At 36.2% G+C, this 13,234-nt stretch overlaps 1 protein-coding gene and 1 pseudogene across 2 annotated transcripts in view; one reads left to right on the forward strand and one right to left on the reverse strand.

Annotated features, from left to right (window-relative positions):
- Nucleotides 1-917: 917 nt before the first annotated feature.
- On the reverse strand, nt 918-1,672 carry LOC126130449 (RNA-binding protein squid-like; annotated as a pseudogene).
- A 6,896-nt stretch (nt 1,673-8,568) lies between these two features.
- LOC126091834 (ras-related protein Rab6) overlaps nt 8,569-13,234 on the forward strand; it is a 74,145-nt gene continuing 69,479 nt past the window's right edge. For both annotated transcript variants that reach the window (XM_049907103.1, XM_049907096.1), the window contains exons 1-2: nt 8,569-8,797; nt 11,146-11,204. In XM_049907103.1, the coding sequence (XP_049763060.1) occupies nt 8,728-8,797; nt 11,146-11,204 (129 nt within the window). In that variant the 5' untranslated portion in view covers nt 8,569-8,727. The remainder of the gene's footprint in view (nt 8,798-11,145; nt 11,205-13,234) is intronic.

The following is a 13,234-nucleotide window of genomic DNA, read 5'->3' on the forward strand; positions in this document are numbered from 1 at the left end:
TTACAGTTATGCCAAGTAGGCAGGCTGCAGTGTCATTTTTATGCAATCGTGGCTGAAGTAAGTCTCTCTTCTCATAACCCGACTGCTAACCATTAGGAATCACGGTCGGAAAGCTTAAAATTAGAGGGATGATAGCTTACACTTGGTATTGGCTGTGTAGAGAAAACGAGGATATAGTACAAATAATTATTATTACCATTGGGATGATAGATAGTAAGATCCAGTTGATTAACTGCATGGGGGAATACATGTCAATGGGAGCAGAACAGTAGTGATACGGGTGATCACTATACACATTCTTTTCTCACAGCTGGAAGTGATTAAAAATGTAATATGTCAAGTAGAGTCAAAGCTTGATACATTATATCACCATACGTGATCCTTGTCCAACTCATAATACAAGACGATGAGGAGAAGGCTGAGGAATCAGGGCACTCTTTATTCATAAATTTGTACGTGACGCTTTATCCAAACAGTTGCTGTCCACACTAAAAAAAAAGTAGTCCCATCAGAGGACAGGCTGACATATCAAATACACCACGTAATGAATTAAAATTTGTCCCATTTTAAATGGAGATGACAGTGACAATATAAGGACATGGCTATGATTTTTGTCTTTCGAAATTCAAATTAAATACATTAACACATCTTCTGTCCCTTTATTTAAAAAGTGCACTTACATTCACGAGTCCATTCACCTTCACACGTACTTTCAATGCACAGCTACAGAACTTCTCGTGGAATAACATAAAATGAAGATGAGATCACACACAGGACTAATCTGCAGCAAGACAAACACAAAATGCGAGTGTGAGCAAGAAATTTAATGGGGCAAAGGCGTATGTGCCTGGCAGCTCTCACCTCTCTGCTTTCTGCCACCGTGACCATCACCCGTACTGTCTCCACAGCCTCCTTAGTCATACCACCATAACATCCATAACCTCCCTCGTTACCTGTGTCTTGACTACCATCACCTCCTCTTCCACTTCTGCCTCTGCTATTATAGATCCAGCCATTCCATCTAGCTTTTGCATTGCTTTTACACTGATGCTTCGTTTTGCCGATCACAGAAACTCCTGTACAACATGTTCAGGTTCAAATGTGATACATCAGACACTTTTCCACTCGTTCTTTGACTTGACAACTGTCATTTCTACCTCCAGTATTGTTCCTCATTGTGAAAAGTAGTTCTTTATGTCATCAACTGACAGGCCTTAACCAGAGTCTTCTCATACCTGGCCTTCTCTATCTTTGGCTCAACTTTTCTCTCATTTATTATGTGGTCCCCTGCACTCATCACCTTGTCAATTGAGTCTCCCTGTGAGAAAAAACCAAGGCAAACCCTCTTGACCTGCCAGTATTTAAGTCAATCTTGACAGTAATGGATTCAGTCTCGCCAGATGTTTGGAAGTGTTCCCTTCCTTGACTGTCGTTTTTCAGCTGATGCCACCAAAAAACAGTTTCCTGTCACTGTCCCTCCTTATGCTTCTGCTCTAGTGCTGTCTGTTGGCACATCACCATCACCTCCACCATCAGCTTCATTTGTTTCTTTCCCTTCAGCATTAACTTATTGTTGCTGCTGCTGTTGCTGTTCGTCAGATTGGCTTTTCTTTTCACCACTGTCCTGCTGATACTCGCCGTTTCCAACCTCATAGTCGCGATTTTCAACCATATCTAATATCCGATTCTCTCACACGACTTAATTCTAACTGCAGTTGATAAGTTGGTAGCTTTGACTGTATTGTTCTCAGTTGCCGTTACTATCAGCACATCTGATACAAAAGACTCCCAGATCTCCCTTTCGCATGCAATATCCCATCCAACGTACCCCAAAAAGGTAGCAAGCCACACATAGTAACTGAAACACAGAGAATGTGGCCCTAGAGTAAAGAGATAAACGTCAGTTTTGACCCCATGGCTAGAAGCTGCATAGTCTCCTTTGCCCAAAATTTGCCTATCACACTGTAATGTATATCCTGTTATGTAACTGAATTATAATAATTGAAACCAAGATACAATAAATTCTTTTTCTTTTATTGAGATGTAGCTGACTGGTGGTGCAATTAATTACATTTCACTCATTTCCTGACATATACCACCTTTCCTGGACACCACACATTTGTAAAAGCGCTATGGTAAGGCAGCTGGTGTATATACTGGTGCGCCTTCAGTTTGTGATAATAATGACGATTCATGTGATCCTTCTAGTTCATCAACTTACTAAGCAGAAACCTGTCTTGCTTCACTGCAGAGTAAATTTGCCAACGAGTCCTCCTTACGAAACCTAACTTTACTGACAAAAGAAAATAAAATTATACCCACTACAACTTCATTTGCACACAAGAAAGGAAATTATGCATACACCAGTTGCAACCTCATCGCCTCTTTCGATACACATCACACAGATAATCAACACAGTCAATGACATCACAGAAAACAGACTTTTTCTTATGTAAGTATAGTGCATGTCAACTGATATTACAATCTGATATTATAATTTTTTTTGCATGTTTAGTTTATGACTATCGTCACGGGAAAATTCGAGTAGTCATCCCTACACTTTGTTGTTTACTTTTGAAGATTAATCAACAAATGTGACATCTGAAATTAACTCTTTTTTGTTACATAGACGTCTCAGAAACCACAGCTATGAAAGTGTAAGTGTCTCCCTCCCCCCCTCCCCAAAGTTATTTTTAATATATCAGAAGTAGGTTACAGCACTTTTATGGATTAATCGTGCATAATTGTGCTGTCTGGTGGAAGGATTTAGTAGTGCATTGAAACTCATCCATAAAAGAGAAAGTGTTCACAAAGACTGCCAATTTAAGTCCATCATCTTTCACAATTAGAGCTCAATGTAAGTGGGAAACTCTTCCGCCTTAGGCACCACTAACAAAGGATCTAAAACTACACCCTGTAGAATGACCAAAAAGTTATATGGGTAGAAAGTCACTGAAGAATAGACAAAATTTGTTGTGTGTGCCATGTTGAGGGAATTAGATCAGGAGATAAGACACAAAACTGAGTTTTGCTATTTCTGCAGGAAAATACCTATTGATAAAATTGCGGATGATATCGAATGAAGATATCTGCTCGGGCCGACCATCCAGTGTCGACACAACCTTTTCAAAACCGGAATTTTTCAACTAGTTTCTTTCAATAAAAAGGATGTTTCCACACATCACTCTGCAGCGCACTTCAAACCAAATATAATGGATGTGCAAAGCAGGGATTGTATTCTGCATATTTATTTATCTTATTTATTCGTTCTTCTAAGCCACTGTACTTTCCTCTCATGTTTCTAGCATTGCAATAGCTTTGCCCATGACAGTCTTTGATGTCAATACTATTCTCATTTAAAAATTTAGTAAACTTTGGTCGAGTTGCACATATTGTACAACAGTCCACTAGCTACATGAAACCACCATTCTAGATGGCTCATATCAAAAGTACTGTAACAAAAGTAAATTCACTATATGAGGAATGATCGCATGTAATAGCAGACTTACAAAAAACAATACAGTGTCCATTAATTACTTTTTATTGATAATTGATTGAGTTACTATGAGTATCTCAGAAAATACTAGGGAATTCCTCTATAAGTTTTGCAGAGGCGTCAATTAATGACAATGTGCATGTGACCAGCACTCACTTTTGGAAATGAGCTAAAATTGTTACTTCTCATTGTAGATTTGGACACCGCCGTCTTCCCATTGGACAGTAGATAAAATACCATTCATATTTAACTTGGTGGACTTTTTTTACACCCAGATGCGCGGCCCCCTTAATGCATGGTGTTTGTAGCACTTGTTAACTCTTGCTATGTGGCTAATCCAACACTGCAGGTAGACAGTGTCAGTGACACCCAGCAGCACATCTTCTTCTTGACCTATGCAGTCCTGGAAATTTATCATTTACCCTGAAGTGGATCCCAATGCCCTCCCATACAATCCCTTGAAGAATTGTTTATTAGACCGATGACCTCAGCAGTTTGGTCTCATAGAAACTTACTACCACCACTTGTTTTTACAGTATTTCGACTCTCGTGGAGCTTGAAGTGGCCTTCCATAGGAATTTTAACTGCCACAAGCATAGTGGGCAATTCTACTGAGATTGAATAGACCTGCCTGATTCAACTGGTGATTGTCGGTGCCATTGTTATAAGCCTCAATGTAAACAGTTCCACATGACTTCTTCTGTCAGAGCCATGATTCTTGTGCATTCACCAGGGGAAGGAATTCGTAACAACTCCCTCAAACTCAAGGATCCCAAGTTAGAAAATTGCCTCCCCATCCTTAGGGCTTTTGAACAGTCTCTACTAGGTATTTAGAGCAGAGGGCAGAGCAAAACCTCTCTGTCGCATCTTCCATTAATGCTTTGGGCCAAATGCCGACTGCATTTGCAGTTCAACAAGAGTCTCAATCAGAACCTTCACAATGTTCGATGCCATGCCACATCAGCACCAACGACTAAGGGTGCTGCTAGTGTCTGCCTTCACCATCACTGGGACTTGGCTTCTGGACTCAAAATTAAAAATATTCTTTAACCACCTTGAATGTAGTCTTGACGGTATCAGGGGCCTAAACAAAACAATTATAATATGTGGCGACTGTAACACTGACTTTAACAAAGTTTCAAAAAATAGAGATGATCTTATTATTATTTGTCCAACATACCACCTGCTCTCAATTATAAATTCCCCTACCTGAGTTACAAGTGTATCCAGCACCACTACTGATATGATGCTGATAAACAAGGAAAGCCATGAAAATGCAGCTAGAAACTTCAGCACAGGTTTCAGTGACCACTATGCACAGCTTCTTGAAATACCTTCAATGCCAAACTTAATTTAAAAAATAGAAACAAAAAAATAGGAAGAACCTTCAGCCACTAAAACATTGAATACTTTAGGAATTTACTAAAGAAGGAAACATGGGCTGAAATGTAGATATGAAAACACAGATGAGAAGTTCAACATATTTATGGATGTATTTATACACTATTTTACCACGTCATTTCCAGTTAAAAATCAGAAAATCATGTGTAGTACACTTAAAAGAAATAATTGCTGGTTGACAACAGGTATAAAAAAAATCATGTGTTGAAAAACGAAGATTATATGAGATCTCCAAGACTTTCATGGTATCCAATGAATTCCTTGCATATTACAAGAACTATAAAATGATACTTAAAAAAGTGATCAAAGAAGGTAAGGTAATGGCAAATGACTTATATAAATGAAACCAATAACAAAATGAAAGCTGTATGGAGTATAGGCAACAGCAAACTGACACTGTTCCTCCACAAAATTCCAATATTAAATTGAATTGTAATGGCAACGAAATTAATGATCCTAAAGAAATAGCAAATGTGTTCAATACTTATTTAGCAATATAAGTGAGCAATTAACTGCTGAAATCAAATCTTGCAATACAAACTACCCAGTATCCTCTGTAAATACCAACATAAATTCTACTTCACCATTTCTGTTTCTAGCAACCCAGAAAGAAGTCCTGTTGGTTATCAGAACTTTAAAAGTGAATCATTCCACTGGAATAGACAGCATTCCAAACAGCCATATTAAAAAATGTGGAGATCTCATTACTGAATTATTAGCTCACCTTTATAATAGTTCCTTTCAAACCAGAATTTTCCCATCATGCCTAAAAGCATCTAAGCTCAAACCACTATTCAAAAAAGATAAAAAGGATGAAGGGTCTAACTACAGCTCCATTGCTTTTCTATCTGTATTCTCAAAAATCATACAAAAAATTTTCAAAAAAGAGTAGTAGATTTTCTGGAAGAGCAAAAAATACCATCCACAGCACAACATGGTTTCATGAAAGGCTGATCAGCTGATACAGCAGTTTTTGAACTATTAAGCGAAGTACTTCAGAAACTAGATAATGGCGAAAATGTCATTGGAATATGTCCAGATCTCTCTAAGGCTTTTCGTATCATATACCACACAAAACTATTGCCTAAGCTTGACAACATAAGGCTTAGAGGAACATCTAACAACTGGATAAAGTCATACCTAAGGTAATCGAAAACAAGTGGTTGAACTGCTACTTCAAAATTTCACCAAACTCACTCAACACTATTCAGACTATGAAACCATTAAATATGGAGTGCCACAAGGTTCAGTTCTGGGATCTCTTTTATTTCTGTTATATGTGAATGACCTAAACAAAACCTGTGAGAACAACATCCAGTTTGCTGACGATACAAGAGTGTTGTGAGTGGGAAAGAAATGGAAATGCTTCAGAAGTCTACAACAGAGACACTGAACAATATTGAAAACTGGTTCAGTCACAACAAATTTGTAATAAATGGGAGAAAAACAGTGGTACTAAATTTCTGTAATGTGAAAAAAGGCGAGCAAATTCTTCAGATTATGTTATTTGACAAAGACCTTCAGTATGTAGACAACATTAAGTTCTTGGGAGTATGGCTCCAAGATAATCTCAAATGAGGAATGCATATTGAACAAGTCTGTAAGAAACTAATCACTACATGCTACTTAATGAGAATATTAGAAGGATGTTGCAACAAAGATTCTCTGAAACCTGTGTATTATGGCTGTATATACGCATAATTGAAATATGGAATTATTTTCTGGGGTAACTCTTCTCCTAGCCGAAAGCTCTTTAGGCTACAAAAAATAACTATAAGAATAATGGAAGGTGTAAAATGGAACAAAACCTGTAGACCACTCATTAAAAAGCTAGTAATCCTCCCACTTCCATGTATATATGTGTATAAGACAACCATTTTCGTGAGAAAATATTCAATGGAAAATCCCACTCTCTTCCAGAAAAATGAAAATATCCACTCCTATAACACCAGCCAAAGAGCAAACTTTCATTTAGAGCCCTCCAATACCACCCTGAATAAAAAAGGAACCCTTTATTATGGGAAAGTTATTTATAATAAACTTCCCCCACAAATTAAATCAATAAATGACCAGGCAAATTTCAAGTCAACTGCTAAGGCATATTTGACTCATCACTGCTTCTATAGCCTCCACGAGACCCTTCAGGAAGCTCAGTAACAATTTGTGTCTTTGCCTTAATGACATATCATATAAAGGTTACTAGAACTTTAATGATTTACCATGTAAATGTTCCTGTAATACAAATATTAATATGCCAGTACAGTATATGCTCTTTCTGCTTTAAAATATCTACTCTTTATTTTTGTACAATATTTGCTCTGTATATTGTAACTCAGAGCTCATTTAATGTAGAAATAATTAAATTAATGCAAATTTAACATTATATTTTGTTATACATCGACTTGTCCTACATAAGAATGTACTATCTGTGTACAATATGATTACCAGGACCAATAAAACTCTATTCTACTCTACTCATTGGAGACAATTAGGAGTTTGCTATCAGCTGCTGACCTTCACTAGGTTATTTCGCTCTATATCTGAGTGGATATTAAAGCATGAATGTCTCTCCATTACATACTCCATTCTAAAGTTAGGATTTGTGTAAATCCTGTGATAATCCCGTATTTTTACAAGCTATTGTAGTGACTAAATTTTCTCCATAAGAAGAGTATTTTGGTTTATGTATTTTCAATAAAACTGTTCTATATTGTACAATTTTTCGAAGAAATGTTCAGTACAATGTTTCTCTTTTGGACCTGTTACTGCCACTCACTAGTACCAGTACAGACTGACTGGGATTCTAAGACTCGATTTCTCGGTGATCTGTTTCAAATTTTTCCTCAATATATGCAACCGAAATGTGCTGTATCAAAATTACATGTCTCTGAATCCTCTGCGTTACTAAAAAGGGCTGTCAACGTTGGCAGATAATATCCATATCAAACTAAAAACATCTCCCAGTATTCTGACACTGTCTGATATTACAAGTGAAATCTGACTGCAAGAAAATTACATTTGTCGTGAGAACCATTGTTTTCTAATTTCATGCAAATTTTAACGTAAACTGAGCTACCTCGTTTTATTTTATCAGGGAAGTGTAAACACAACTACAGCCTTAGTTAGGAATATGTGTCAATACGCTATACACACTGTAAGTGACTGTTGAACACTGTCTTGTCCATCATATCACCATATATGATGAAGATATTGAAATAATTTCGGGGAGTAGAAAGAATGAAAAGTAGAAGAAGAAAAAAGAAGCACAAATACAAGCACTTTGATAAAGCTTCACATGTTATCTGAAATTTCTGACAGCGTCTGATAAAAGGCGGAGATGCTTGCTGATATTTTGTGTGATCGAACATTTAAGATTTTGTTATGATAATTTGCTAAGCTCTTTTTTTGTTTATACGAAAAAAGATATAACTTATTGGCAATTACGATGTAATTATATAAAACATGAAAAGCTTTGAAGTGGATTAACGCTTTTTTGATATCCTAAAAACTCTGATTATATATATTATCATAACTAATTTGAGAGCCGTGTACTACCTCTTATATGATCATTCCAAAAATAATCATTGATCCCCAGTTTTATCGGATCCATAGTTATCGAACTATATTGTACGTCTCTGGAATAGTCCACCTATTGTTATCTATGACAGAAGTGGGATTGTAGTGACGTCACGGCCTGTAACGTCGTAACGTGGCGGATTAGTGATTAATAGGAGGGGCTGTCAATTTTCGTGGTTTAATGATTTCTGTGAAACGGTTTGCATAAAAGTTACATTTAATATACGTACTAATTTAGATAAACGAGCCGAAAAATGTCATCCTCGGGCGATTTCGGCAACCCATTACGCAAGTTTAAATTAGTTTTCTTAGGAGAGCAAAGCGGTAAGTTGTGCTTTACTGTTTTCAGCATAAAAGTATTCTCTATAAATATTACGAGCAATATATCGTGATCATGCTGTGATTATTTTATTGGCAACTAGACTATGTACTTACGAAACATGACGTGCATTGTTCATATCCGGCTGTCAACTACTGTCATACCGTAATTTGAGTTTGTTAGTACTATCGTGAACCTATTTTTACATTGCTGTTGCTTTGCCTAGATGTAAATAACGGGCATCATACAACATATTTACTTTCTGCGGTAGTGACGGGTTCCTTTACTTACAACTTTACTTAATAGAGAACAAACTTTCATCGAAGTTTTTGCGTATTACCAATTAACCCATAAAATTCAGCAAATATATTTCCGTATTTTACTCATAATTTGTATTATAAAAGATCGCGGAAAGGCCATACTAAGTTTGCTCATAAAAATTACCAATTTTCTAAATGAGACAAAAGTGCAAAAATCCGAATGACTATTTTAAATTCTTCTGTTCTTGTAATATGTTGATGCAAAGTTCACTGAAGATAGACATAATTCGTTGTTTTTCTGTAAATAGTACATGCCCTGTATTAAATGTCATTGTTTTTTGTGTTAGGAACTTTCAGCAATTTCCATAATGTACGTGACGTTTTTAGGTATCAGCAACGTCGTTTTTATGTATCAGCAACGTACATTTTTCACGATTAAGGAGAGTCAGGCTCAGAATATGGGTAGTTGAAACTTAGGATGTAATACTTAATGATACTTCGGTTTGTCAGTCTGAATACTGAGCGACATGTAATAATAGCAAAACATCCCTCTGTTTTGTCATTGTACTGCAATGCTCGTGCTGTTTATTCATTACTTCCCTCATTCACTGCTATTGGTATTTTCAATTATTTCTTAACAATTGTAAATAACATCACTCACAAATGGTTAAGAATTAGAAGTGATGGAAATGAATTGCTTTCTCTTATAATGTACGTGAAATGGAGAAGTAGGCAGTTGTCAGTCATATGGTTGTAGGTGCATGTAAATCTTCAGTGACATGTTTCAGTGGTGCTGCTGCTGTATAGAACCTTCTGCTCCATTGATATCATGAGTAAATCTGGCTCATAAATGTACATCTTTGAAAGTCAATATGACAACTATGAGCAGCACAGTATTACATGGTCACTACTATGTCCTGCATTAGACATCTATTGATTTGATCCCGTTAGGAAATAGTGGGCTTCACATTCCCTTTAAATCATTCTGATTTAGGTCTGCCTTGTGGTTTTCCTAAGTAGCTTAAAGCAAATATTTAAACAGTTCCATTGGTTTTGTCCCCCATTGTTGCCCTACATGAGATTGTGCTCCATCTGTAATGGCCTTGTCATTGGTGGAATGTTGTACCCTAAATTCTTCCTTACATCTGGCACTGATACAATCAGTTCATACCAAGTGAAGTGATGCCGTAGTTAGAACACTGGACTCTTATTCAGGAGAATGATGATCAAATTCTCATCTGGCCACCCAGATTTAGGTTTCCTGTGTTTTCTTTAAATCACTCCAGGTGAAAGCCAAGATGGTTCCTTTGAAAAGAGTATGGCCAATTTCCTTTGCCATCCTTTTGTAATCAGTGCTTTTGCTTGGTCTCTGATGATAGCAGTTTTGACAGGGTATTAAACTCCTTTTTCCTGCCAGAAGTTCTTGCAGTTTCATCTTTGAATGTGATAGGAACAGAAAATCAGAAGAAGATAGCAATTAGAAAGAACAAGTATATCAAATGAATTAATAATTACAGTTGCCAGCTAAGTAGGACATACATTGCACATACAAGTGACTAGGGTAAAAGTTGCATAGTGGACTGTGCTTGTATTTTTGTTGTTTATGTATGATCTGTGTACATAATATGCATCAAAATACTCATCCATTATCTGATGTAGGTTTTCTAAATTCATCTTTGAGTTTTAGCTTTTATGGTGAGAAGTGCATTAAATAGGGCATGAGCATAAACAGTAGGGTGTGCAACAGATAACTGTAGTACCACAACCTTCGTTTGGCACTCACATTTGTTGGCTTTGCCAACTCTCAACCAAATTACCTTCCAATGTAACCTACACTTTGGGTTATGCTACAGATCAGTGTCAAGACAATAAAGACTTTGGAGGGAGGGGGATCAAGTGTCACACTCTAGTCTTGGTTAATATTTATGGAGTGTTTCTTTTACATGTTGGTAAGATCTAGTTTGCTTGTTGCTTTCTGGTGCTGAATTTTGAAAGCTGCCTAAAACAATTTAAGAACTTGATGGCATAATTTAACATGCATTGTTAAATCATTTTATCAAAAATGCTTGTAATTAACAATTTTCTTTTTGCAGTTGGGAAAACGTCTCTCATCACAAGGTTTATGTATGACAGCTTCGACAACACATATCAGGTAATGAACTCATCCTTATTTTGGTATGTGAAATATTTCAACCTACTTCAGACATTTTACAGTAATGTCTGATGTACCCTAAATCAACATGGCGTAGATGACATTCATTTGCTCGCTCGCTCACACTTGATGAATTTCTGCATTGGTTACAATAACTATTCGGTCTAGCATTTTATGTGCCAGAAAGTGAATTCCACTTTGATGGTTGAAAATGGTTACTGCAGTTGTAAGGCATTGGTCGTTGCAGTTGTTAATGCATGTTAAGCATGGTTAATTGTTAAACGGGGGTATATTTGGTTATTAATATGAATTTCCCTATATATATTTTCTGCATTCTGTGGACAGCTTTTTAAATTGAAGTTGCCTATGTTTGAAATATCATATGAATCACATGTCAAAAAAAATATATTGGCCTACTCACATTACAGGGACAAAAATTTCACGATAAAAATAGTAAATAAAATGGAGAAAATGAATGTCACTTACTGTGGATTGATGTTTTGGGACATAAACACTTAACTAGTTTCTGATCCGTCAGTGTTTTTCTTTTGTAAGGTCTCTCACGCTGAATAAGGGTTGTCAGTGTACTGTTGTGCCAACGAATTGTTGCACATCAACAATGTGCCACTGTTTATCTATTTTCATTTTTGTTATTACTCGTCCAATATAAACATAAAAATATTGCTGTGCAGTTGGATTAGTGCAGTGCTTAAAATGAAAAACTGATTAGTTATAACAGTATTTGTAAATGAAAATTATACACCCTAGTCTCAATGTTTTGGAATTTGTTTACTATCAAATATAAACACTCAATTTTTCAACATGTAATTGCTGTGACTTTACTTGATTGTATATTTATTAGGCCATGAATATGATTATTCCTTACACATAGTTACATTCATTCCTACTTACGTTATTATCCATTATTCTTTTACCCTGGGATGAAGGGAAGTAGTATCACACTATAATTAAAAGGTTTGATAGGTAATATAGATTTATAAATTGCAATGGCTGTTGTAGCATTGTAATGTTTGCAGGTGCATGTTGTGGTAATGTAAAAGGAGGTGTGCTGGTGTAGTCCATGCAGTTGTGCAAAGCCACTATGCAAGGGTGGCTTAGGGGTTGTGCATCTGCCTAGCAGAAGCTTGGTCAAATCCCAGACTTCTTACCTGAAAGATTCTGCTAGAATGCAGTGTCAACACTTAAAATTGAAATTAACCAGCCCTTTTTCAAACCTCATTACTTCGTTGTAGTACAAGCCAGCAATGTAACATTTGCAGATTGTGTAAAAGAAATTGCTCAACAAATTCTGAAAATTTACTGGCTAAAGTAAGCATAGTGTCCATAGTTCTTCCATTTTGTGCTGCTATTGACATGACATCATTGGCCATAGCCAATCTGGTGGTGATATAGCGTAGCCAATTGTAGACTGACATGAGAAATGCTGAAAGTGCCAAATGTCAAACTAAGAAAACAAAGATATATTCACATTAAAAATCATATTATTTGAAAGGATGCAAATTATAATTTCATATCATTTGCAGTGCCTAACAGAAAAAAATATTATAGAAGAGTAAAAAGTTCAGAATTAAAAAATTTATGAAAACGAAATTTAGGTAAAAATGTAAGTGACATGGTTCACTTCTGAGGAGTCACTGAATGTGCAAAGCTCTTATTTCAGATCAGTTACAAAGAATACAGTAACTGAAATCACTGGTACAATAGGAAATAAAATTCCCTGTGTTTCACTTAAAGACAGTGGACCCTGTCTCTTTCGTTTTCAGCACTTAATATATTGATCAATGGGAGGTAGTGAATATTTCCTAGGACGAGTAGATCATGCAGTTTGAACCCCAAAATTACTGCGAGTTTTGTTTTGTTTTATTATGCTGTACAATGCGCAGCTAAATTCTAGTGATTTCAACTTACGTCTCGGTAGTTCTTTTTTACTGGACAACAGCTGCCACTTTGCTTCAGACACTTTCCTTGAACACTTTGCCGAGTATTCTTCTTCATTTCTAATCTTGTTG

This window comes from Schistocerca cancellata, chromosome 1, assembly GCF_023864275.1.
Source record: "Schistocerca cancellata isolate TAMUIC-IGC-003103 chromosome 1, iqSchCanc2.1, whole genome shotgun sequence".
NCBI classification, from domain to species: domain Eukaryota; kingdom Metazoa; phylum Arthropoda; class Insecta; order Orthoptera; family Acrididae; genus Schistocerca; species Schistocerca cancellata.